This window comes from Oncorhynchus clarkii, chromosome 17 (assembly GCF_045791955.1).
Source record: "Oncorhynchus clarkii lewisi isolate Uvic-CL-2024 chromosome 17, UVic_Ocla_1.0, whole genome shotgun sequence".
In the NCBI taxonomy this organism is placed as follows: Eukaryota; Metazoa; Chordata; class Actinopteri; order Salmoniformes; family Salmonidae; genus Oncorhynchus; species Oncorhynchus clarkii.
Window position 1 is genome coordinate 37,577,528 of NC_092163.1, and position 26,256 is coordinate 37,603,783.

Genomic DNA, 26,256 nt, shown 5'->3' on the forward strand with positions numbered 1-26,256 from the left:
ATATCTGTATTGGTGTATGTCAAACATTTACAACGTCCAAATATGCACTTAAGTATACATCACATACCTTAGCAATTAAATGACTTCAGCATTCAAAATTCTACAGTGTACTTAGGTAAGAACCCTACAGCAGCACTGAAACTCTTTGTCAATTGCCTGAATTCCTAGCCTGGTAGCCTGGTAGCCTGGTTGCCAAGCTAGCAACAAACTGGTTACCATGTTCTCAGAACGTAAGATATTAATGTTCTAGAAATGCTTCATGGGTCATTTTGCAAGAACATTTATTTGTCCAAATAAAAGGTTATTACACATCAGGTCTTGTTACTGGTAATCCACGGATCTATTCATAGCTCCTTGTCAATACTCAAACGCAGTGCTTTTTACTTACACTGTGTATGTATTTATTTCTCACTGTGTCCTTCCCTCATCATCATTGATTTGATTTACTTATTTCAGCAATTGAGGTGCTTTCTGTATAGTTGTCTAATGTTGGTGGGGGATATGAACCTGTTTAAATGACACTCCTGAATCCATATGATCAATAACATGTTTTTCTGGAGTGTACTTTTAGCACAGCTACGATTTACAGTACTTCAAAGTGCATTCTCCCTATTGCTTGCACCTATCAAGTTGTTTCAGATCTAAACAAGTGCCTAAGGAGGATGGTTTCTGGTTTCTTCTGGTTAAATATAGTTAAATAAAGGTTACGTAAAAATTCAAAAAAATACTGGTCCAATAAGCACAGGGCTTAGATATACTGTGTCCCTTATTGGGACAGTGGTTAGGGTTTTGTTGTTGGTTCTGGTGGCCTTGGTTCAAGAGCTACGAGGGGTATAGATTTCAATTTTTTTTTATGTATATAACACGCCGGTAGAGATATGCATCTGAAAGTAATATACGGGTTACTTGAAAAAGTAACTAATAATATTACAGTATTTGAAGACAGTAACTCGTTATAGCTCTGTTACTCATAAAAGTAATATATTGCCGTAATATATTCTGTTGCAATTTTGTGAAACTCTGTGTTGTGTATTGTTTTGGTATAACTGGTATCATCATTGCTTAAATGGCAAATGTGAGAAAGTACAAATATGCTACTGTAAATGTACACATTGCTGGTATTCTGAGAATATGACAACCATGTTCTGGGTATGTTTCTATCAGGAAGACACACTACCACCTGGGCCAGCAACAAATTAGGAACTTTACAGATAGAAATGCAATGACGAGAGCTGATGATTCCTTGAGACACATGTTTGTTCTATGTGGTATTTGTGGTGTGGATTTCAAAAAGACGATAGAGAGTTCTCTGAGATGCTCAGCTATCTAGAATTCTACCAATTCCCATTTTTTTCAATGAGAAACCATTTGAATTATATCAGATAGGTGTGTTGTAACTGTTGTGAAATAATGACATGAACATACAGTATATTGCTAAGAATGTGAGAGTTGGGTGACTCAAACCCAGGCCAACAGCCCCCATGACAAACACCATAACCACTGTGCCAATAAGGGATATCATTAGGGTATGTGCTTATTGGGCCAATATAGTGAGGCCCTGTCCAGTATTAACCCTAACCTCTACTCATTGGGCACTTGTGTAGATTTGAAATAACTTGATAGGTGTAATCAACAAGATGAACGCACTTTTAATTCAATCTCAGCTCTGTTAAAAGTACATTCAATATTTTTTTCTTCTGTATTTTATTGATGTTGAATAATAATTACTGTATAAATGAACATGCACAATGTAATCACGTGTCAAAGTCTGTCAAATATGTGTGTGTGTGTGTGAGTATCCCTTGCCAACAGACAAAAAGAGCTGTGAATAGATCAGTGGTTCACAAATCAGGGCTTGGCAACAGTAACAAGATGTGATGTGTAGTGAGTTTTTCTGGGGGGGGAACGTTTCTTTGGGACCATCAGGCGATGTCCTGACAACTGATACACAGAAATGTTCTTGCAACATTCCCACGAAACATGTCTATTCTCAGAACATTGTAACCACATTGTAGATAAGTTCGGCTTGACATTAAGGCAATGTTCTCCTAACTCTAACACCAAAACCTGCTAAAAAAGCTTCTCAGAAGGTTTTTAGCTATCATAAATAGAATGTTCCCCTAACTAACAGACAACTGGAGACTCAAACATTAGGGGAACATTACAGATAACATTACAAAAACATTATCTCCCTAGAATTGTTAGCTTGGTCTATGCTTTAGCAAAATGTCTTCATACATTTTTAAATGTGGTTAATGTACATTCTAAACATTAAGACCACCCTTGCATAATAGTCAGCAACTCTTCCACAGAATATTGGGGTGAAATACATGCTATTCATTTTATTATTTTTCTGTTGCACTTTTGATCCCTCGATAGTCTTTTACTGGAATGCTGCACACGTGTCAAAGATTTTTTTAACTCATTGTTCTACAGTATCTGCGCTTAATTATACAACGGGTGGTTCTAATCCTGAATACTGGTTGGTTAAAACCACATTCCCGCTTATTTACTCTGTTCCATCTGACTGCTCAATCCACTGTCTCATCAGCCCAGCCAGGCAATTTATAAACTTGATCTCCACTATAAAAAGCATCTAGACATTATCTCACATTGCACACTAAAATTTAGTTTTCAACAGTGGACATTTGTGTATAAACCTTGCTATCTGTCTCTCCGACATTTGCAACATTGTTTCAATATTCAAATTTGATCTCCAGCTGTCCCATAGTAATGAACGTGTAGGCAGTCTGGATGAGACAGACAGGCATTTTTATGGATATATACAAATAAATGTAAATTAAAAAAGGTAAAACAAAATGAAGTGCAGCTAGTTTGCATTCTTTCCAGCTTCAGTTTGAAGTGATTGTGTTAGCCGTGTTGTTGGCTAGCTCCTCTGAAAAATAGTGTCCTGATGAAGGATCACATTTTCTATATCAGGCGAAATTGCGCTTCATTAGCTCATCGTAATGGATGCGTTGAAATAAATCTCACTAGAAAACAGGTTTAAACAAATGCAAATGCAGCTACTGTTGTTATTCTGGCTGCACTGTTTGACATGACCGTAAATTAACTGTAGTTGGCTAGCTAGCAAGCAAGGGATAAGAACGTTGGCAGCCAGTATGGCAATGGAACATTTAGAACGAATGACTGGGTCGCGTCCATAGATACAGAACAAAAAGACTGAACAACTGGGTCGCAGCTCTGGCAACTGAATCGATAGAACGAATGGCTTGGGTAGCAACCCTAAATTTGTGTCAGGACTGTATCATGTGGAAGGATAAAATACTATGAATAAATTCAACAAAATAACATTTTTTTAATGAAAATATGTCAATCATTATTTGAATATGTTGGTAACCTTTTGTATAAAAGTAATAATGCCCTCGAACCCGGTGTTTGGAGGATATATTTGCACGGTTTGCCGACTATCGATTTAGTCTCGGGCCTAACAACATCCTGCCAATATATCCTCCAAACACCGGCATCTCCGGCATTGTCACTAAAGTGGCCAACCATGCATGTTTCGAACGCACCCATATGTCGCAAAAATATGACGTTGAATGTGGTGACGTGTCGCTGTTGACAGTGGCGTGTGCTGCCGTGCTACTGACAGAAATGGCTGTTGATATAACTGTACTGTTCAAAGCCAGTGTCAAAACGGTAAAAACACGAAATAAAGCTATCGGAGTAGGGTTTGATTTGCCTAAAGATGAAATATTCAAGAAGAGCAGACCCAAACATGGATTTTCTCTCAAGGCGAAGGAAGTGGTGAGTGACATTCACTGCACAGGCTAACGTTAGTTAATGTAGCTAATTTATTTTAATAACAGTTGTGTAGAGATGGAAATTGATAGAGTTCGCGTGCCGTTATAGCTAATGGTAGCTAGCTAGCTCGTCAGTTAGATAACGTTAGCCGAGTCAGAGGCTAGCGTGCTAACGACATTAGTCAAACGTATCTGGAAGTCGTGAAAGTTAACACCTAACGTTAGCTAACAACTAGCCAGCTATCTAAAAAGGCCTAGGTCTATGATGTGCTCGCTACTTATATCGACCTCTAAGTAAACAATAATACTTTGCTCAAACGTTCAGAACTTGGCATGTAACTTAGCTAACCACCTACTACTTTTTGCATTTGACAGGTTAGTGGTGCGTTCCAGATCGCTTACATACCGTCAGTGTATTCTACTAGCTAGATAGCTACACATTTTCTGCGCAAAAGTGGACAGTCACAGATTGTTGGACTGTTGCCTCATGTCGTTGTGGTTCATGAGACGATCGATTTACTGAGTACCACTCTCCATATTTTCAAGCATAGGTGTGGCAGCATCAGGTTATGGGTATGCTTGTAATCGTTGCGAATAAAAAAAACGGAATGGAGCCAATCACAGGCAAACTCCTAGAGGAAAACTGCTTTCCACGAGACACTGGGAGATTAATCCAACTTTCAGCAGGATAATAACCTAAAACATAAGGCCAAATCTACACTGGAGAAGTAGAAGACTGAATGTTCCTGAGTTACAGTTTTGACATGAATCTATTTAAAAATCTATAGCCAGACCTGAAAATGTTTGTCTTGCAACGATCAACAACCAATTTGACACAGCTTGAAGACATTTGAAAATAATAATGGGCAAATATTAGGCTTGGGTGTATTTGGATTAGCCACAGGATGTTTTTTCAATACTGTTTTGAAATGTTTCTATACATTTTACTACTTGTAGCTACTTTTTTAGGAAATACCTGCCATCAACTTGTGCAATATGTTAGAAGATAGAAGAAAACCGATTGCGTTCTTCATTTCACCTGTCACATTATTTTGCATTATGAAGCTTACCATATTTCCCCAGAACAGTTGAGCCAGTCACGTGTTTGTTTGTAAATAGCACAACTGGGGAAAGCAGGAGCACTCGAGTCCAGCTGTGTATTGACAGGGGTCACATTTTATATTGAAAGTCGTGTTTTTTTGTTTGTTGCTTCAATAGAGTTATCGGATGTACAACTATAGTTTTTCTTCACAGAAAATATTAGTCTGATGCCGAGCAGAAATTACAATAAGAAGCATTTTAGATCTGCGTTTACAAAACGCAGCAAGATATGTATTATGCGTTTAGAAAAAAAAATCCTGCATGAAAAATGAAGAATTCTGCGTTAACATGACCCCTAAATGTTTTACTTACTAGTTAGCTAAGTAAGTGGCTGAATTAATAAGGTGTCAGGGCATCATATTGTGTCGTCTTTCTGCCGTGTTTGAGAAGTCAAATCCCTTTAGAGTTATCTTTTGATTTCCTTGCGTTTTTTTCTCCTCCGTTCTCAGCCCATCTGCTCGGCTGTAACACAACAAAATGTGGAATAAGTGGAGGGTATATGAGTACTTTTTGAATGCACTGTAGGTAGGGGTAAAGTGACTGGGCAACAGGATAGAAAATAGACAGTACTAGCGTATGTGCTGAGTGGGAAAGTGTGTGGAATCAGTATGCATATGTGTTTGTGGGCATACAGTGCATTCAGAAAGTATTCAGACCCCTTTATTTTTTCCCACATTATGTTACGTTACATACAGCCTTGTTAAAAAATGTATCAAGTTGTATTTTTCCTCATCAATCTACACACAATATCCCATAATGACAAAGCAAAAACAGGTTTTTAGAAATTTTGGCAAATATATAAAAAATTAAAAATAAGTATTCAGACCCTTTACCCAGTACTTTGTTGAAGCACATTTGGCAGTGATTACAGCCTCCAGTCATCTTGGATATGACGCTACAAGCTTGGAACACCTGTATTTGGGGAGTTTCTCGCATTGCTGCACAGCTATTTTCATGTCTGTCCGGAGATGTGTGATGGGGTTCAAGTCCAGGCTCTGGCTGGGCCACTCAAGGACATTCAGAGACTTGTCCCGAAGCCACTCCTGCATTGTCTTGGCAGTGTGCTTGGGTCGTTATCCTGTTGGAAGGTGTACGTTTACCCCAGTCTGAGGTCCTAAGCGCTCTGGAGCGGGTTTTCATCAAGAATCTCTCTATGCTTTGCTCCGTTCCTTTCCCTCGATCCTGACTAGTCTCCCAGTCCCTGCTGCTGATCCTGCCACCACCATGCTTCACCGTAGGGATGGTATTGGCCAGATGATGAGCGGTGCCTGGTTTCCTCCAGATGTGACACTTGGTATTCAGGCCAGAGTTCAATCTTGGTTTCATCAGTCCAAAGAATCTTGTTTCTCATGGTCTGAGAGTCTTTAGGTGCCTTTGGGCAAACTCCAAGCAGGCTGTCATGTGTTTTGCTACCCATCCCCAGATATGTGCCTCGACACAGTCCTGTCTCAGAGCTCTACGGACAATTCCTTCGACCTCATAGCTTGTTTTTTTTGTGTGTGCCTTTCCAAATCATGTCCAATCAATTTAATTTACTACAGGTGAACTCCAAGTTGTAGAAACATCTCAAGGATGTTCAATGAAAACAGGATGCATCTGAGCTCAATTTCGAGTCTTATAGCAAAGGGTCTGAATACTTATGGAAATAAGGTATTTGTTTTTAAAAATATTTAATACATTTGCAAAAAATTCTTAACCTGTTTTCGCTTTGTCATTATGGGGTATTGTGTATAGATTGCTGAGGATTATTATTATTTTTAAATCAATTTTAGAATAAGGCTGTAACGTAACAAAATGTGAAGGGGTCTGAATACTTTGCTGAATGCACAGTATGTAGTGTGTGTTGGGTTGTCAGGGTAAGTATGTGTTGGTCGAGTCCAGTGTATGTGCATAGAGTTAGTGTAAAAATTGGGTCAATGCAGATACTCCGGGTAGCCATTTAATTAGCTATAACCTGTCTCGTTTGGTAGTCTTATGGCTTGGGAGTAGAAGCTGTTCAGGGTCCTGTTGATTCCAGACTTAGTACTTAGTGCATTAGTACCGCTTGCTGTGCGGTAGCAGAGAGAACAGTCTGGCTTGGGCGGCTGGAGTCTGAAAAAGTTTTGGGCCTTCCTTGATTAAAGCCAGTTCCAATGTTAGCCTAGTAGGAAACACCCAGTGATGGACCGTCTTGATGAGAGGCTGTGTTTCTCCCCCCCCCCACCTCCCCCCCACCCCACATCTTCCTCTTTTTTTCTTACATGTCATTCAAATGCAGTAGGTTGGGGATAGATCCGTGGATCCTAGATCTGTGGTCTTCCCGGACTTTCAGACTCTCACCACCACATAGTCGCGACCCATCATTGGTGTAGAAATAAAGAGGACTCATTGAAAGCGACTGGCAAATAGAATAAGTGCGCCACATGCAGCGTGACCACTATGCAGAAGTGAGTATCATGGATACAAGCCCTATCAAAGGCACCTTGAAGAACTCCTCTGGATTTCCCCAGGGACATCAGCTCTTGATCCATACCTGATGTCCCCACCAACCATAGCCAGGAGAAACAAGCCCAGTCACTCAGCTCCACACAACTATGCTTTGTTATGCCTCTCGCACCCCTGTTGCAACGATATTGGAAATGATGGTTTAATGAAAGCAGGGATGCTGATTTGAGGAAACTCAAACCTAGCCTGTGGTGCCCACCCCCCGACCCTGGGCCCCCACCCTCCCGCTGTCTCCCCTGTGCTACCGATATCATCTGAAACGATCTTGGTGAACCAATGTTTGGAGAAATTGAAATTTTGGAATGTCCTCACTGCATACAGTTATGTGGTGGTTTTCATCTGCCCCCACCCCCTCATCCTTTTCTCTGTAAGACTTCAGATACAGGATCCATTTTTTTTCTGTGTGCGAGCCCTCTCTTCACATGTTTGATTCCATAAACATGCTGCAATAACATTTTCTTTCAGCTTTCTAACAATTTCTTGAGGAAAGCCGATCCTCCCAAGAGCCAGTGATTAAAGGTGGAAGATCAAAGCAGAGAAAACATTAAATTAGGTCCCAAGTAACAATGTTGACGGCCGGCCCCTAATGCTGAACATATGTGGGCGCCCTCCAAGACATGCACTGCCTTCTCAGTTCCCAGTGACACTTCACAAAACAGATAGGGAGGAAAAACTTCAAAGTAAACAAATATAAAGTAGCATGTATGGGTTGTTTTTTTTCTCTTAAAACTTTCCCCTTTGCAGCAAGTGAACCTTTTTTATGGCGAAGCAAAATGCTTGATGGACTAGTAAGAGCGGCTAGTAAGTGTCTGGGGTGCGGTGATCGGGAGGGAATCTTTTACCTCAGGGGTCGGTTTGGGGCACTGTGATCTCAGTTTCACCGCTCTCCTCCTCATCTCCACAGCAGGCTGCTCTTCTCGTGTTTAAATGCAGGAGGTCACCCCGAAATTGTTCAAATCAGGAGCGCCGTTCCACAATGGACTGCTTTTTACTGTGTTTTCTTTGAATGTCCGAAAAGTGAGGTGATCAGCCAGCACTTAGAAATATGTGTTTATTACCCAACTCGAGCGAGGTAGGGGTTGCCCTCTCATGGCGTATTTTGAAATGGAAATTATAATCTGGTATATTCTCAAAACATTGAGTTACATTTTGATAACCTGGGTGCATTTTCAGACTTTATTTTTCTGTTCGCAAGTGAACTGTCAATGTCTGAGAAATTCCCTAAAACAGTCTCTCCTATTGGGGGAAAAACACTTTCTGTCAAAATCTAAGGATTTGAAGTGCTTACACAGGGCAGTAAATGTGATGCTTTGATGGAATGTAGCTGCTCTAAAAATAGAAAGCCACAGTCTAACTGTTAGGTTAAGAGATAAGGTACAAGCCTAGGCTATATTTGTTGGCCCCATTACCTGAGAATCACACACCTAATTTGAACAAATCTCTTCACCCCATTTGCTTCCTCTTCTCCCTTTTGACACAGAGCAAGTTTTTGCATGTCACCCCACAATAATTGCCATGAAGCTGCATCCGCTGTCATGATCAGTGATTTATGTTTTATAGTCTCACTAGTCTTATCTCCCACAAAGTTATTTTTTAATTTTTTAAAATAAATATATCTATATTTCTCTCACTCACTCAACTGCATTCTCTCACCATCAGGTTGGGATTTGAAGGGATTTACCTGATCTGAATGTCCTGCTAAACACTGTCTTTACCAGTTGGTTTAATCTCTGCTCTGTTTTCACACGGAGGCCAGGAAAATATCATTTTGAGGCATCAAATGCAAGTGCGGAATACAATCTTATCTAGCATTTCCCCACAGACATTTCAAGAAAGGGGATTTTGCCCTTTTAAAAATAAAGTGTAAAATATGGAGACGTAAATGCACAAACACAGGTCTGTGGACGAGTGTCAAACTTAGGGGGCAGCGAGATGAAATCCAGATACTTGGCAGACTAAACAGTGTAATTGTAACAAAAATACTGTACTGCTTCAGAGACACAGGCTTTATAGGCAAAATTCAGATTGATATGAGCCATAACGTCATTATTTAATTAAGCAATGAGGCTCATTTCTTGACAAATAGGCCTAGGTCACATAAGACAATAAGTAATCAATATGATAATTGATTACTCAAACATTCTCAATTAGGTTATTATTTAACAGTCTGTATTAAAATAGGCAGAAAAATGTCCTCAATCACAAACTAGGGAACATCCACTCTCAGGCTCAGGGACAACCAGAACAAACCTTAGAGGGGAAGTGACTTTTCTCAAAACAATTGTAAACTTTTTCAGGGCTTTTGTAATAGGACAAACAAAAAGGTGTGGCGTAAAAGCTTACTTCATTTAAAAAATATATATTTTCACCTCATCATTTGTTCCGTACAAACCTTTTTCACAAAGACACGATAAACATTGAACATGTGTCAAAGAATTAGGCAAACCTAATTACCAGTTAACATTTGCACTTGGGTAGCCTACATTAGTTTAATCTAGTCTGTTCTACCGTGGGCACCATATACACAGGCCTCGAGGGGAATGTGTTCATCTGTATGTTTCATCAATGAATCCCTGAAGTGCAAGAAAACCAATCATTAGTGTTGCTCAACTACCCAACAAACAACACAACATTCAGGTTTGTTAGTCATGTTTTCCATTAAAGTTCAAAACAAAGACTGGGCTACAATAAGTGAAGGGGTAGAGGTTCTGAGGGGAAGTCTGATGTGTTCCCAGTTTCTTTCTCTCTCAATGAAGCTCGAATATGACATTGTTCGCATCCATTGTAGTCAGGAGAGAGCGCTGCTTTGAACAGGATTAAACCTCAGAGCCTTTGTTCATCAAGTGAACACGTTCAAAAGGAAAATCATGTTTTTAAATACAGTGCTGTACACAACGTGGATGCATTAGCAAAACAAGATGCTGCTGTTGAGTTTTCAGAAACAATTTACTTGTCGAGGGCAAAAACTCGACATCTGACATTAGAGCAACAGGAGAACGACAGTGGTCTCCTCGTTAAACTTATGCTTTTGTTCTTTGTTTATGCTGCGTTGAAGTATGTGACTCTAAAAAAGTCCGATTGGATGGCATGAAAACTCGTGGACTACCGTACGTTGCTTGGCAGTTGGCCTGGCTAGCTGGTTAGAAGAACACGCTAACTTACGGCCAACATTTTTAACTGAATAAATATAGCACTTTGAACCACAAAGTGGACCCAGGGGATGGTATTTTGTGGCAGAATTTGCTGTCGTCGTCTCATTGAAAACAGTGACATCCGGTATCATCCTGCCGCCGTGAGTCTGCTATGGGAACACCACAGTATTCATAGGCCTAGTTTTAACTAAAACAATCAAACTTATTTTGGTTTTAATGTATTTTTCTCTATTTCTTTTGAAATCTGAGATGTTTAGGAATGTTTGCTGTAGTCCAGATTATTACCCTACAAAATGCACATTCTTTGACAATTTTTTTTATTTTTTAAAGCTCCTAGATTGCCTTTGAATGCGAGTGTAGATTATTGACTGCGTTGCTGTGACTGACCAGAAATCTCAATTTCTAATACTCAAGAGTAAATGCAGTGAAAAAAATCAATGTGGCGACGTCCCCTCCACTGCATAGAGCTTTAAGTGTTTCTCATAGTGTCTTCTTTGAACAATTAGGCTAGTTATAGTCTATAGATCTCAAATCAGATTTGGACAGGCTTCAAAATGGACAGCACGGGGTCAAGCAATGGAGTCTGGGTGATCATTATCAAATTGTCTCAGTTACCTGGTTTTAGTCAAATGAAGAGCCTACCCAGACTGACTTAAGAAAAAATCAGCTGACTAAGTATTTTTTTAAAAATTTTATAATAATGCACTGTGATGGTTTGTTTGCGCTTCGTACAGGCTGAGGGGCAGGAGAGAGTGAGAAGATAAAGTGGGGGTCCTTGATGATGATGAGATTAGATGTAGCCCGGCAGACTGTCTCCTCCTGCTGCCTCGCTCCAAACACAACATACGCGCACAAGCACATTTCATATACATTCGCATACTTTGGCAGGGACACACACGCACTCTCCTCCAGCCGCAAGCACAAGGCTACCCCCTTCCTCATTGTTTAGGTATTACTAGCTCTTTAGAGTCTTAAGTTACAAGAGCAATTGATCCCGGTGACCCCCTGCAAACCCTGGAGGTTGCAGTGGGAATCTGAGCCCAAATGTATACACACAGGAGACAGATCAACCCCCCCCCCCCCCCCCCCCCCCCTCCAAACCAGCACTCTTGACATCTTCTCTCTTCTCCTCTGTTCTCTCCTGAAAGCCAGTGGGGCTCCAATACTGGCAGCCTATTGCTACCTGCTGGTGAGAAGGTGTGATACAAAAGCAGAATGTAGCCCATTATTTCAAATAGCACATTAGTAATCTAGTGTAGGCCAAAATAGGTTTATATATGGGTTTATAGCTGCGATTTATATAGTCAGTGTCTGGGAGAAGAGGAAAATAAAGACACTCAGGCCCACGAGGATTGGAGTTGCCCATCCCAGACAGGGCATTCATCTTGAATCTAACGACACAGACAGCAGACAACGACACAGACAGCAGACAACGACACAGACAGCAGACAACGACACAGACAGCAGACAACGACACAGACAGCAGACAACGACACAGACAGCAGACAACGACACAGACAGCAGACAACGACACAGACAGCAGACAACGACACAGACAGCAGACAATGACACAGACAGCAGACAATGACACAGACAGCAGACAATGACACAGACAGCAGACAACGACACAGACAGCAGACAGCAGACAACGACACAGACAGCAGACAACAACACACTCCTGCCTTTCAACCATGGGAACATTGTGCTTCACTCAACCCCTTCACAAGTGCTCTGAACAACGATTAACTTTTGACCCCTGATAATTGTATTATTACAAGGGTCGACTCACCGCCACAGCCCTTTACTCGGTTATCTTAAACCTGCTCTGTTCTAATTGCTCTGAAGCAATGTCACACCTCGAGTCATCTATGCTTATTTGCTTCCTAGGAGAGGTGATGGGTTTCAAGCAAATTGTAGCTCTGTATTTTATTTTTTATTTTTAACATTTTCTTTTCAAAGTCCTGTCGTTTTCTTCTCGTTGATATTTTTAGAGTCGCCATTAGAGACCAAGACACAGGTTGTGCTTTTACCACTGCAGCAATTTGGTAATTACGGTCATTAGAAGAAAAAAAAACTGGACCGAAGACGGCGTAGTTTGGCTTTAGAAAAATAATCCCGCTCGCCCTGGGTCTCTGTCACAGTCGAACTCATTGTGTCATTTTCAACATGGCGCTTGTCTGGATTCTCTCATAAGAAAAAAAAGACCTATATTTTCACAAACAGAGCCTGCTGTGTGTGTAGTCTGTCCTTCTTGCGCCCCACTCTGTGGATGGGGAAGCAATTAAGGGGTTTTCGATGTTAACCGAATTATAGGAGCAAATATTGGATTCCACAGAGTTTCCTCTGGTTTTCCTGTGCACACATCTTCCCGGACATTTTTATCTGTGATGCATAGTCGACAGATTATACATTTCAGGCGTATTTAAATGTTTTCTGTCAGGGAGCAACAGTGTATAGAAGAGTATAATTTTATTTACATGAGCTAGGCTAACAAGAAAATTGCCAGTTTGAATTTGGTATGTCCTGCGGTAAACAAATATGAATTTGTAAAATTCAGAATGGATAGAGCGAGACAGATGGACAAGGTGGCCTGTCACAGTCAATGACTGCTAAGTTTGGTCATTTTTAAAGGAAGGCCTAACTTGAGACATGCAAGCAGGGCCTGAAACTAACTCTTTGGTCTACCAGTGAATGAATGAAATCCACCAACCTCTCAGACGTCTTTGCAGCATTCGGCTGTGCGAGACATATAATATTGTCATCTTCAACCTAGCGTTGTTCCTATGGATACACTCATAATGGCTACCAGTCCAACCATTATGCCATTATTGACTTGAATGGGGACACCCATTCTATTCATTCTATTTCTATGGCAGCACATGCAGTCAGGAGCAGAGAAAATGTGTAAAAATAATAATAATTATATACATACATGCATACAGTACCAGTCAAAAGTTTGGACACACCTACTGAGTCAAGGGTTTCTCTTTATTTTTTAAAACTATTTTCTACATTGTAGAATAAAAGTGAAGACATGAAGACATCAAAACTATGAAATAACATATATGGAATAATTTAGTAACAAAAAAAAGTGTTAAATCAAAATATATTTTGTATTTGAGATTCTTCAAAGTAGCCACCCTTTGCCTTGATGACAGCTTTGCAAACTCTTGGCATTCTCTCAACCAACTTCATGAGTTCGTCACCTGGAATGCATTTCAATTAACAGGTGTGCCTTGTTAAAAGTTAATTTGTGGAATTTTTTTTCTTAATGCGTTTGAGCCAATCAGTAGTGTTGTGACAAGGGTGGTATACAGAATATAGCCCTATTTGGTAAAAGACAAAGTCCATATTATGGCAAGACCAGCTCAAATAAGCAAAGAGAAACGACAGTCCATCATTACTTTAAGACATGGCAGGGACAAAATCATGAAGAGGAAAAGAGATGTGGCCCACAAATAGAGAGCGAGACATGAAGACATTGATAGACTTCTGTAATGTGTTTTCTCTTAATTTTGACAGATCTCCAACATCACCAAGCTGAAAGACTTTCTGCTGCAGCACAGGAAGGACTATGTGAATGCTGGAAGGTAATCCTCGTCTCAGGTCACCAAACCCTGCCCTTTTTACTGTCTGTTTTCAACGGTGACTTTCATGTGGCTATAAGATGTAGGGCTAATCCCTTTTCACATGTTTGTCCTAAAGAAAATCCTCCAGGAAAGGTTCAGCTCAGCCTCCACGTGGATTGGGATGTATCTAACCTTTTGACAACTTGATTGAGCTTTTTCCTCTTTGAAACATCAGTCTCATAAAGGATACAAAAAAGGTTTTAACCTTCTCAACCCTAGAGCCTTCATTGTCAAAGAAGTAGATGGCATTAACTAATCACCATAAGCCTAAGCAGTAGTTATATAGGCTTAGGGGCTTAAAGTGGGCGGAGCGTCTGTCCTGTCTGTCCTGTCTGTCCTGTCTGTCTCTGTCTGTCTCTGGCTGGTCACTCTGTCACTCTGTCACTCTGTCTGTCTGTCTGTCTGTCTGTCTGTCTGTCTGTCTGTCTGTCTGTCTCTCTGTCTGTCTACAGAGTTGACTGCAGGCTGTGTTGCAGGCTCTAAGGTCTGACTGGTCTAATTGAGGTGGGTGGTTGGGAAAGGCAGGCGCTGGCACAAGGTCAGTAGCGAGTGGGGTGGTCTTTTGGAGACTCAGTCTAATTGGGTGGAATAATTGAGCTGCAACCAAGTGAAGAGCAAATCACACCCTGGGACTAATCATAGGCTTCATCTGGTCAAGGCCCCGAGGGCAGTGTGTGCGCGCTCACAGGGCGGGCCTTGAAAAACGTTTTCACATTTTCTTGCCTTAGTTTAGAGCCATCAATTTGGATCTATTAGCCCCCCCCAAAAAAATGTGTGATTAAAAACCTGTCACATGTATTAACATTTTCATAAATTAAAACATATTAGTTTACATGGGAAGAAGTACATTATGTGATCTTCCCATAGAATTGACTTAAGTATTTATTTGGATTTTTTTAAATGTATTAAACACTGCAAACACAGGAAAGGTCTGGGTGCCTTTTTTCATGTTTCTTTGACAGAAAATGAAAAATGAGCATGTCAGTCATCCTGAACTGAGGGAATGATCTATGAGCTGTAAAGTAGGAATCCACTAGAGGGCAACATAGGCTTAGCACTTTGATTTAACTGTAGATAATCTGCAGACCTAGTTTACAGCAGACCTGAGTCCAAATATGTTTGTTTCCTTTCAATTGCTTTGTGTGTTTTGTAGTCTCATCTCGTCAGACCTAACCCGGATGACAGACAATGAGCGAGACCAGATCGACCAGGACGCCCAGATCTTCATGAGAACCTGCTCTGAGGCCATCAAGCAGCTCCGCTCTGAAGGTGTGTGTGTGTGTGTGTGTGTGAGAATCCATTGGGTTGCATGTACTGGACATTTTTATTTTATTTATTTATTTCACCTTTATTTAACCAGGTAGGCAAGTTGAGAACAAGTTCTCATTTACAACTGCGACCTAGCCAAGATAAAAAGCAGTTCGACACATACAACAACACAGAGTTACACATGGAGTAAAGCAAACATACAGTCAATAATACAATAGAAAAATGAGTCTATATACAATGTGAGAAAATGAGGTGAGATAAGGGAGGTAAAAAAAAATTTTTTTTTTTAAAGGCCATGGTGGCGAAGTAAATACAATATAGCAAGTAAAACACTGGAATGGTAGATTTGCAGTGGAAGAATGTGCAAAGTAGAAATAGAAATAATGGGGTGCAAAGGAGCTAAATAAATAAATACAGTAGGGGAAGAGGTAGTTGTTTGGGCTAAATTATAGATGGGCTATGTGCAGTAATCTGTGAGCTGCTCTAACAGCTGGTGCTTAAAGCTAGTGAGGGAGATACGTGTTTCCAGTTTCAGAGATTTTTGTAGTTCGTTCCAATCATTGGCAGCAGAGAACTGGAAGGAGAGGCGGCCAAATGAAGAATTGGTTTTGGGGGTGACCAGAGAGATATACCTGCTGGAGCGCGTGCTACAGGTGGGTGCTGCTATGGTGACCAGCGAGCTGGGATAAGAGTGGACTTTACCTAGCAGGGTCTTGTAGATGACCTGGAGCCAGTGGGTTTGGCGACGAGTATGAAGCGAGGGCCAGCCAACGAGAGCGTACAGGTCGCAGTGGTGGGTAGTATATGGGGCTTTGGTGACAAAACAGATGGCACTGTGATAGACTGCATCCAATTTATTGAGTAGGGTATTGGAGGCTATTTTGTAGATGACATCGCCAAAGTCGAGGATCGGTAGGATGGTCAGTTTTACGAGGGTATGTTTGGCAGCATGAGTGAAGGAAGCCAATTCTAGATTTAACTTTGGATTGGAGATGTTTGATGTGAGTCTGGAAGGAGAGTTTACAGTCTAACCAGACACCTAGGTAGTTGTCCACATATTCTAAGTCAGAACAATCCAGAGTGGTGATGCTGGACGGGCGGGCAGGTGCAGGCAGTGATCGGTTGAAAAGCATGCATTTAGTTTTACTTGTATTTAAGAGCAGTTGGAGGCCACGGAAGGAGAGCTGTATGGCATTGAAGCTCGTCTGGAGGGTTGTTAACACAGTGTCCAAAGAAGGGCCAGAAGTATACAGAATGGTGTCGTCTGCGTAGGGGTGGATCAGAGACTCACCAGCAGCAAGAGCTACATCATTGATGTATACAGAGAAGAGAGTCGGCCCAAGAATTGAACCCTGTGGCACCCCCATAGACTGCCAGAGGCCCGGACAACAGGCCCTCTGATTTGACACACTGAACTCTATCAGAGAAGTAGTTGGTGAACCAGTCTAGGCAATTATTTGAGAAACCAAGGCTATCGACTCTGCCGATGAGGATGTGGTGATTGACAGAGTCGAAAGCTTTGGCCAGGTCGATGAATACGGCTGCACAGTAATGTCTCTTATCGATGGCGGTTATGATGTCGTTTAGGACCTTGAGCGTCCTAAACTGAGGTGCACCCATGACCAGCTCTGAAACCAGATTGCATAGCGGAGAAGGTACGGCGCGATTCAAAAGGGTCAGTAATCTGTTTGTTAACTTGGCTTTCGAAGACATTGGAAAGTAGTAGGATAGATAAAGGTCTGTAGCAGTTTGGGTCTAGAGTGTCACCCCCTTTGAAGAGGGGGATGACCGCGGCAGCTTTCCAATCTTTCGGAATCTCAGAGGACACGAAAGAGAGGTTGAACAGGCTAGTAATAGGGGTTGCAACAATTTTGGTAGATCATTTTAGAAAGAGAGAGTCCAGATTGTCTAGCCTGGCTGATTTGTCGGGGTCCAGATTTTGCAGCTCTTTCAGAATATAAGCTGACTGGATTTGGGAGAAGGAGAAATGGGGAAGGCTTGGGCGAGTTGCTGTGGGGGGTGCAGTGCTGTTGACCGGGGTAGGGGTAGCCAGGTGGAAAGCATGGCCAGCCGTATAAAAATGCTTATTGAAATTCTCAATTATAGTGGATTTATTGGTGGTGACAGAGTTTCCTAGCCTCAGTGCAGTGGGCAGCTGGGAGGAGATGTTCTTATTCTCCATGGACTTTACAGTGTCCCAGAACTTTTTTGAGTTTGTGTTGCAGGAAGCAAATTTCTGCTTGAAAAAGCTAGCCTTGGCTTTTCTAACTGCCTGTGTATATTGGTTTCTAACTTCCCTGAAAAGTTGCATATCACGGGGGCTGTTCGATGCTAATGCAGTACGCCATAGGATGTTTTTGTGTTGGTTAAGTGCAGTCAGGTCTGGAGAGAACCAAGGGCTATATCTGTTCCTGGTTCAACATTTCTTGAATGGGTCATGCTTATTTAAGATGGTGAGGAAGGCATTTTTAAAAATAACCAGGCATCCTCTACTGACGGGGTGAGGTCAATATCCTTCCAGGATACCCGGGCCAGGTCGATTAGAAAGGCCTGCTCGCTGTGTTTCAGGGAGTGCTTGACAGTGATGAGTGATCGCTTGACCGCTGACCCATTACGGATGCATGCAATGAGGCAGTGATCGCTGAGATCTTGGTTGAAAACAGCAGAGGTGCATTTAGAGGACAAGTTGGTTAGGATGATATCTATGAGGGTGCCCGTGTTTATGGCTTTGGGGTGGTACCTGGTAGGTTCATTGATAATTTGTGTGAGATTGAGGGCATCAAGCTTTGATTGTAGGATGGCTGGGGTGTTAAGCATGTCGCAGTTTAGGTCACCTAGCAGCACGAGCTCTGAAGATAGATGGGGGGCAATCAGTTCACATATGGTGTCCAGAGCACAGCTGGGGGCAGAGGGTGGTCTATAGCAGGCGGCAACGGTGAGACTTGTTTATAGAGGTGGATTTTTAAAAGTAGAAGTTCAAACTGTTTGGGTACAGACCTGTATAGTAGGACAGGACTCTGCAAGCTATCTCTGCAGTAGATTGCAACACCGCCCCCTTTGGTCGTTCTATCTTGTCTGAAAATGTTGTTGTTAGGGATGGAGTTTTCAGAGTTTTTGGTGGTCTTCCTAAGCCAGGATTCAGACACGGCTAGGACATCCGGGTTGGCAGAGTGTGCTAAAGCAGTGAATAAAACAAACTTAGGGAGGATGCTTCTAATGTTAACATGCATGAAACCAAGGCTATTGCGGTTACAGAAGTCATCAAAAGAGAGTGCCTGGGGAATAGGAGTGGAGCTAGGCACTGCAGGGCCTGGATTCACCTCTACATCACCAGAGGAACAGAGGAGGAGTAGGATAAGGGTACGGCTAAAAGCTATGAGAATTGGTCGTCTAGGACGTCTGGAACAGAGAGTAGGATGTGAATACAGTGCAGGTAAACCTAGGCAGTGAGTGATGATGAGAGAGATATTCTCTAGAAACTTCATTGAAACCAGGTGATGTCATCACATGTGTGGGTGGTGGAACTGAAAGATTGGATAAGGTATAATGAGCAGGGCTAGAGGCTCTACAGTGAAATAAGCCAATAAACACTAACCAGAACAGCAATGGACAATATTGACATTGAGAGGCATGCTTAGTCGAGTGATCATAAGGGTCCAGTGAGGTTGGTTGGGGTCACGGCGATTCAGACAGCTAGCCGGGCCATGGGTAGCAAGCTGGCAGAGGATGGAGGTCTGTTTTTAGCCACCTCGTGCATTTCTGTCGGTAGATTAGTGGGGTTCCATGTGGTAGAGGGGACCAATCCAATTGGCAAAATAGATATAGTTATAGTGACCCAAGAAAATTGTCCGATGGACCTATTCAGATAGCAGCCGATAAGATGGCTAATGATGAGTGGGCCGCAGATAGGCGTTCAGGTAACGTCGCGACGGAGGGGCCAGTTGGTTAACTCCCTCGGGCAGATAACGTCGGTATTCCAGTCGTGAAGGCCTGGTGGGGCTCCGCGTCCGTAGCAAAACGGGTCCGGATAGGTGATTGTAGCCCAGGAGTGGCTGATGGAACTCTTCAGCTGGCTAGCTCCGGAATAATTGATGTTTGCTCCGGGACCGACGTAAGCCAGTAGTCACTCGGATAGCAGCTAGCTAGCTGCAAGATCCAGGTGTAAATGTCCAGAGCTTGCGGTAGAAATCCAGGGATATGGAGAGAAATAGGTCCGGTATGCTCTGGTCTGAGTCGCGTTGTACCAAACTGGTGATAGCTTTTCGAGCTAAAGGATAGCTGATGACCGCCAACCGTGGTTAGCTGAATACTAACGTTTGCCAGTGAATTGGCTAGCTTCTGTTGTGGATTTCAGATTTGAGGTATAATAATACTTTTTTAAATAAATAAATTGGTGAGGCAGGTTGCAGGAGAGTGTATTGAAGTTTAGTTTTTAGAAAAAAAAAATATATATATATATATATAAGATATGCGAAGAAAATATGTAAATATATACAGTGGGGCAAAAAAGTATTTAGTCAGCCACCAATTGTGCAAGTTCTCCCACTTAAAAAGATGAGAGGCCTGTAATTTTCATCATAGGTACACTTCAACTATGACTGACAAAATGGGAAGAAAAAAATCCAGAAAATCACATTGTAGGATTTTTAATGAATTTATTTGTAAATTATGGTGGAAAATAAGTATTTGGTCAATAAGAAAAGTTTATCTCAGTACTTTGTTATACCCTTTGTTGGCAATGACAGAGGTCAAACGTTTTCTGTAAGTCTTCACAAGGTTTTCACACACTGTTGCTGGTATTCTGGCCCATTCCTCCATGCAGATCTCCTCTAGAGCAGTGATGTTTTGGGGCTGTTGCTGGGCAACACGGACTTTCAACTCCCTCCAAAGATTGTCTATGGGGTTGAGATCTGGAGACTGGCTAGGCCACTCCAGGACCTTGAAATGCTTCTTACGATGCCACTCCTTCGTTGCCCGGGCGGTGTGTTTGGGATCATTGTCATGCTGAAAGACCCAGCCACGTTTCATCTTCAATGCCCTTGCTGATGGAAGGAGGTTTTCACTCAAAATCTCACGATACATGGCCCCATTCATTCTTTCCTTTACACGGATCAGTCGTCCTGGTCCCTTTGCAGAAAAACAGCCCCAAAGCATGATGTTTCCACCCCCATGCTTCACAGTAGGTATGGTGTTCTTTGGATGCAACTCAGCATTCTTTGTCCTCCAAACACGACGAGTTGAGTTTTTACCAAAAAGTTCTATTTTGGTTTCATCTGACCATATGACATTCTCCCAATCTTCTTATGGATGATCCAAATGCTCTCTAGCAAACTTCAGACAGGCCTGGACATGTACTGGCTTAAGCAGGGGGACACGTCTGGCACTGCAGGATTTGAGTCCCTGGTGGAGTAGTGTGTTACTGATGGTAGGCTTTGTTACTTTGGTCCCAGCTCTCTGCAGGTCATTCACTAGGTCCCCCCGTGTGGTTCTGGGATTTTTGCTCACCGTTCTTGTGATCATTTTGACCCCACGGGGTGAGATCTTGCGTGGAGCCCCAGATCGAGGGAGATTATCAGTGGTCTTGTATGTCTTCCATTTCCTAATAATTGCTCACACAGTTGATTTCTTCAAACCAAGCTGCTTATCTATTGCAGATTCAGTCTTCCCAGCCTGGTGCAGGTCTACAATTTTGTTTCTGGTGTCCTTTGACAGCTCTTTGGCCATAGTGGAGTTTGGAGTGTGACTGTTTGAGGTTGTGGACAGGTGTCTTTTATACTGATAACAAGTTCAAATAGGTGCCATTAATACAGGTAACGAGTGGAGGACAGAGGAGCCTCTTAAAGAAGAAGTTACAGGTCTGTGAGAGCCAGAAATCTTTCTTGTTTGTAGGTGACCAAATACTTATTTTCCACCATAATTTGCAAATAAATTCATTAAAAGTCCTACAATGTGATTTTTCTGGATTTTTTTTCTAATTTTGTCTGTCATAGTTGAAGTGTACCTATGATGAAAATTACAGGCCTCTCGTCTTTGTAAGTGGGAGAACTTGCACAATTGGTGGCTGACTAAATACCTTTTTGCCCCACTGTATATACACGGGACACGACAAGATGAGGACAAAGGACTGCTATGCCATCTTGGATGATGACGAGACATACTGTATAATACACAATAATAACAACCCTTTTGTCCTTTATTGTCGCCCTTCCAGCCGAGAAGCAGGTCATACCGACACAGATCAGAGAGCACAGGGGGGCGGTCCTCGACCTCATCGAGATATATTTGAGAGGTGGGCTCATTGGCGACGTCACAATATATTTGACGTCAGTGCATATTGTAAGTACTTTGTAATAATGTCGACAATATCGGATTTGTGTTGATCATTCCTGTTTGCAGGAGTATGCAAGCTTTACTCCGAGCAGAGGGCTATAAGAGTGAAGAGAGTGGTGGACAAGAAGAGACTGTGAGTGTTTTAAAGATATTTTTATAATTTTGTTTTAAATTTAAAGTTTAACAAATTGCAATGGAAGGTTAAAAGTAATCACATCTATTATGGAACAAAATACCTTGAGTTATTCATTTATTGACAGAATTCTTGATTTCGGGGACCGTTGAGTTGAATTCTGACAAATGTATATTCATAACACATCATTTATTTGTGAATGATTCTTCATTCATTGACAACATTTTGGCAGTAAGCTATCTCCATAATATATGCTGTGACCTTGCCTTGTGTTTTTTGGGGGGGCTTTTAGGAAGCCTGACCTTGTCTTTGGTGTTTTGCTATTACTCCAGGTCCAGACTAGAGCCAGAGCACCACCACAGTAGGGTGGCGGTAGAGAGAAGCTCACCGGCGGAGCAGCACAGCGAGGAGAAAACAGCTAAGGAGGAGAGCAGCAGCGGTGGTGGTGAGTACAGAGACCAAGACGAGTTCCCAAAGAGACTCTGGCTGGAAATATTTGAGTCACTACAGCCGACTATTTATATGGTGTTTGTCTTTATTTACAGCCCCACACATCTCTACATGTAACGTGTTATTCTCTCATGGATTTTCATTTATTTACTACTGCCGGTATAATCATTTGACATTTAGCGCTATTTGCACGTGGAAATCTTACAAGTGCCTAAAACTCAAATGTTTGAATGAAAATGGTCGACTTCTGTATTTAAAATAAAGCAAATTGGATAGAGGTAAAGGGATGGTTATGAAAGGAGTGGCTTTGTGTGATAAAGGGAAATGGATAGAGCGGAAAGTAAATGGCTATGACAGTCACAGGAGTGACTTGATGTTTGCGTGAGCTTGAAGTGAAGACGGGGTGTATTTCTCCCTTTTTGTTGTCTCCCTGAAGAGCGGAGCGTGACGGAGGTACCGGAGAACAACGTGAGCCTGTGGGAGGAGGGCCAGGGCCGTGTGGAGGACGAGCTCTCGCCTGAGGAGATGCAGATGGTATGGAACTATGGAACAGAGATGTTGTGTATGCTTCTATGTGCTATCCCTCTCTCTCTCTCTCCGTGTGACTTATACACTGCTCAAAAAAATAAAGGGAACACTTAAACAACACAATGTAACTCCAAGTCAATCACACTTCTGTGAAATCAAACTGTCCACTTAGGAAGCAACACTGATTGACAATAAATTTCACATGCTGTTGTGCAAATGGAATAGACAACAGGTGGAAATTATAGGCAATTAGCAAGACACCCCCAATAAAGGAGTGGTTCTGCAGGTGGCAACCACAGACCACTTCTCAGTTCCTATGCTTCCTGGCTGATGTTTTGGTCACTTTTGAATGCTGGCGGTGCTTTCACTCTAGTGGTAGCATGAGACGGAGTCTACAACCCACACAAGTGGCTCAGGTAGTGCAGCTCATCCAGGATGGCACATCAATGCGAGCTGTGGCAAGAAGGTTTGCTGTGTCTGTCAGCATAGTGTCCAGAGCATGGAGGCGCTACCAGGAGACGTGGAGGAGGCCGTAGGAGGGCAACAACCCAGCAGCAGGACCGCTACCTCCGCCTTTGTGCAAGGAGGAGCAGGAGGAGCACTGCCAGAGCCCTGCAAAATGACCTCCAGCAGGCCACAAATGTGCATGTGTCTGCTCAAACGATCAGAAACAGACTCCATGAGGGTGGTATGAGGGCCCGACGTCCACAGGTGGGGGTTGTGCTTACAGCCCAACACCGTGCAGGACGTTTGGCATTTGCCAGAGAACACCAAGATTGGCAAATTCGCCACTGGCGCCCTGTGCTCTTCATAGATGAAAGCAGGTTCACACTGAGCACGTGACAGACGTGACAGAGTCTGGAGACGCCGTGGAGAACGTTCTGCTGCCTGCAACATCCTCCAGCATGACCGGTTTGGCGGTGGGTCAGTCATGGTGTGGGGTGGCATTTCTCCATGTGCTCGCCAGAGGTAGCCTGACTGCCATTAGGTACCGAGATGAGATCCTCAGACCATATGCTGGTGCGGTTGGCCCTGGGTTCCTCCTAATGCAAGACAATGCTAGACCTCATGTGGCTGGAGTGTGTCAGCACTTCCTGCAAGAGGAAGGCATTGATGCTATGGACTGGCCCGTCCGTTCCCCAGACCTGAATCCAATTGAGCACATCTGGGACATCATGTCTCGCTCCATCCACCAATGCCACGTTGCACCACAGACTGTCCAGGAGTTGGCGGATGCTTTAGTCCAGGTCTGGGAGGAGATCCCTCAGGAGACCATCCGACACCTTATCAGGAGCATGCCCATGCGTTGTAGGGAGGTCATACAGGCACGTGGAGGCCACACACACTACTGAGTCTCATTTTGACTTGTTTTAAGGACATTACATCAAAGTTGGATCAGCCTGTAGTGTGGTTTTCCACTTTAATTTTGAGTGTGACTTCAAATCCAGACCTCCATGGGTTGATACATTTGATTTCCATTGATCATTTTTGTGTGATTTTGTTGTCAGCACATTCAACTATGTAAAGAAAATGTATTTAATAAGAATATTTCATTCATTCAGATCTAGGATGTGTTATTTTAGTGTTCCCTTTATTTTTTTGAGCAGTGTATTATTGCCTTTGTTGTCTGATGGGTCAGATTCTACACAGCATTTACAATACATGCGTTTCACTGTGTCTAGTTTGAACAAGAGAACCAGAGGCTGGTGAGTGAGATGAGCAACCTAGTAGATGAAGTCAGGTAAGTGTCTAATCAGTCCTTCAGACCATTTTTTTTTACCACTACATTTCTAGATATGACTGAGGTGAAGCAAAGATGAAACAAAGGTGAAAAAGATGAGTCAATCTCCTCCCCGAATGTCTTTCAGGCAAATCGAGGGCAAGGTCGTCGAGATCTCGCGACTCCAGGAGATCTTTGCGGAGAAGGTGCTAATGCAAGTGAGTGACCTCTATTTGGCCATCCCTGAAGCAAAATGCCTCTTGAAAAGAACGCCCATCCCACTTAATAAAGTGTTATTAGTGTGTGTTACTTATTTCCTGTCGATGCATTGTTCACAGGAAACTGATATCGACAGTATCCATCAGCTAGTTGTGGGAGCCACTGAAAACGTTAAAGAGGGAAACGAGGACATCCGAGAGGTAATGGCAGGTTATGCTAAACAACCCCAGTAGTTTGCCCTACTCATTATACTGTATATTGTTGTATTTATAGATTACGGCAGTATCCATAGATTTCCATTGGATATAACTTTTATAACAATTTCTTTTAACCAGATATTCAGAACTGACTCTTGAGGTTGCTCAACACAGCCAGTGATCTGTTTTAGCTCTGTGTGTTTCATTGTACGCTTAACTTGTTTCCAGGCCATCAAAAACAATGCTGGATTCCGTGTCTGGATCCTCTTCTTCCTTGTCATGTGCTCCTTCTCTCTGCTCTTCCTGGACTGGTACGACAGCTAACCCCCTGAACCTGGCAGAACCAGGAAGTGACATCAGCCCGGGCCTAGCCCTTCACATTGAAGTATATGGTTGGATGGACAGAGTGTTGGGTCTAGGACCAGCTTTTCCTAAACCCACCCCCCAGAAAACTGACCCCAGACCAGTGCTTTGATGATGACTTCACTACATGTCAACCGTACTCGAGCCACTAGAAGTCAGTGTAAATGCATGTTACTAGGTAACTCTTCCTGTACAGCAAAGCACACTTTTGGCCGAATACAAAGTGCTGTCATCCACCTGCACTGTGTATATATGGGCAGTCGGTATCGCATACATACTGACCACTATGCTTGTTATTGCATCAACAGCAACTGTCCTCTGCTGTCTTTCTCAAAAGAAGGAAGTGGTTTCTGAACTATTAGTCTTTCTTTCTGTATTGAGATCTTGATATTGTGTACTTATGCTTTGTTGAGATGAAGAAAATGTTTTTTTAAACCCTTGTGGTCTTTCATATGTATTTATTTCAATGGTATGTACACATTTAGAAGATATGAGATAATTAAGCAATAAGGCCCGATGGGGTGTGGGATATGGCCAATATACCACGGCTAATGGCTGTTCTTATCCACGGTGCAACGCGGAGTGCCTGGATACATAGTTAAGGCTAAGCTTTTGCAGATGGGATATTTTCAAGAATAGTTATTGAGTTACAATGAGCGTGTAAGCCTTTTGTTTGTGTGAAGATGGTGGTTATGATCAATCAATGGGAGTATTTGCGTTGGTATAACTTCACATTGCACCTTACACTGCTTGTGTAAAAACCTGGTCCGATCACCAATAAAATGAATCACTACTTATGAATGACATTTTCAATTTTTTTCTTATTTCCCAAAATTACAGCAAGAAATCCACACTTTCACTAGTTGATATATTATATGGATTGTACTTCAGCCATTCTCTAGTCTAGTTCATGG

General features: G+C 42.4%; 1 protein-coding gene across 1 annotated transcript; it reads left to right on the plus strand.

Annotated features, from left to right (window-relative positions):
• The first annotated feature begins 3,573 nt into the window (after positions 1-3,573).
• Positions 3,574-26,140, plus strand: LOC139370761 (syntaxin-18-like). The gene is made up of 11 exons (XM_071110453.1): positions 3,574-3,771; positions 14,027-14,094; positions 15,287-15,402; positions 21,614-21,691; positions 21,799-21,865; positions 22,198-22,310; positions 22,752-22,849; positions 24,526-24,584; positions 24,712-24,781; positions 24,902-24,982; positions 25,208-26,140. The coding sequence occupies exons 1-11, from the start codon at positions 3,619-3,621 to the stop codon at positions 25,301-25,303; spliced, it is 999 nt and encodes a 332-aa protein (XP_070966554.1). The 5' UTR covers positions 3,574-3,618; the 3' UTR covers positions 25,304-26,140.
• The last annotated feature ends 116 nt before the right edge of the window (positions 26,141-26,256 follow it).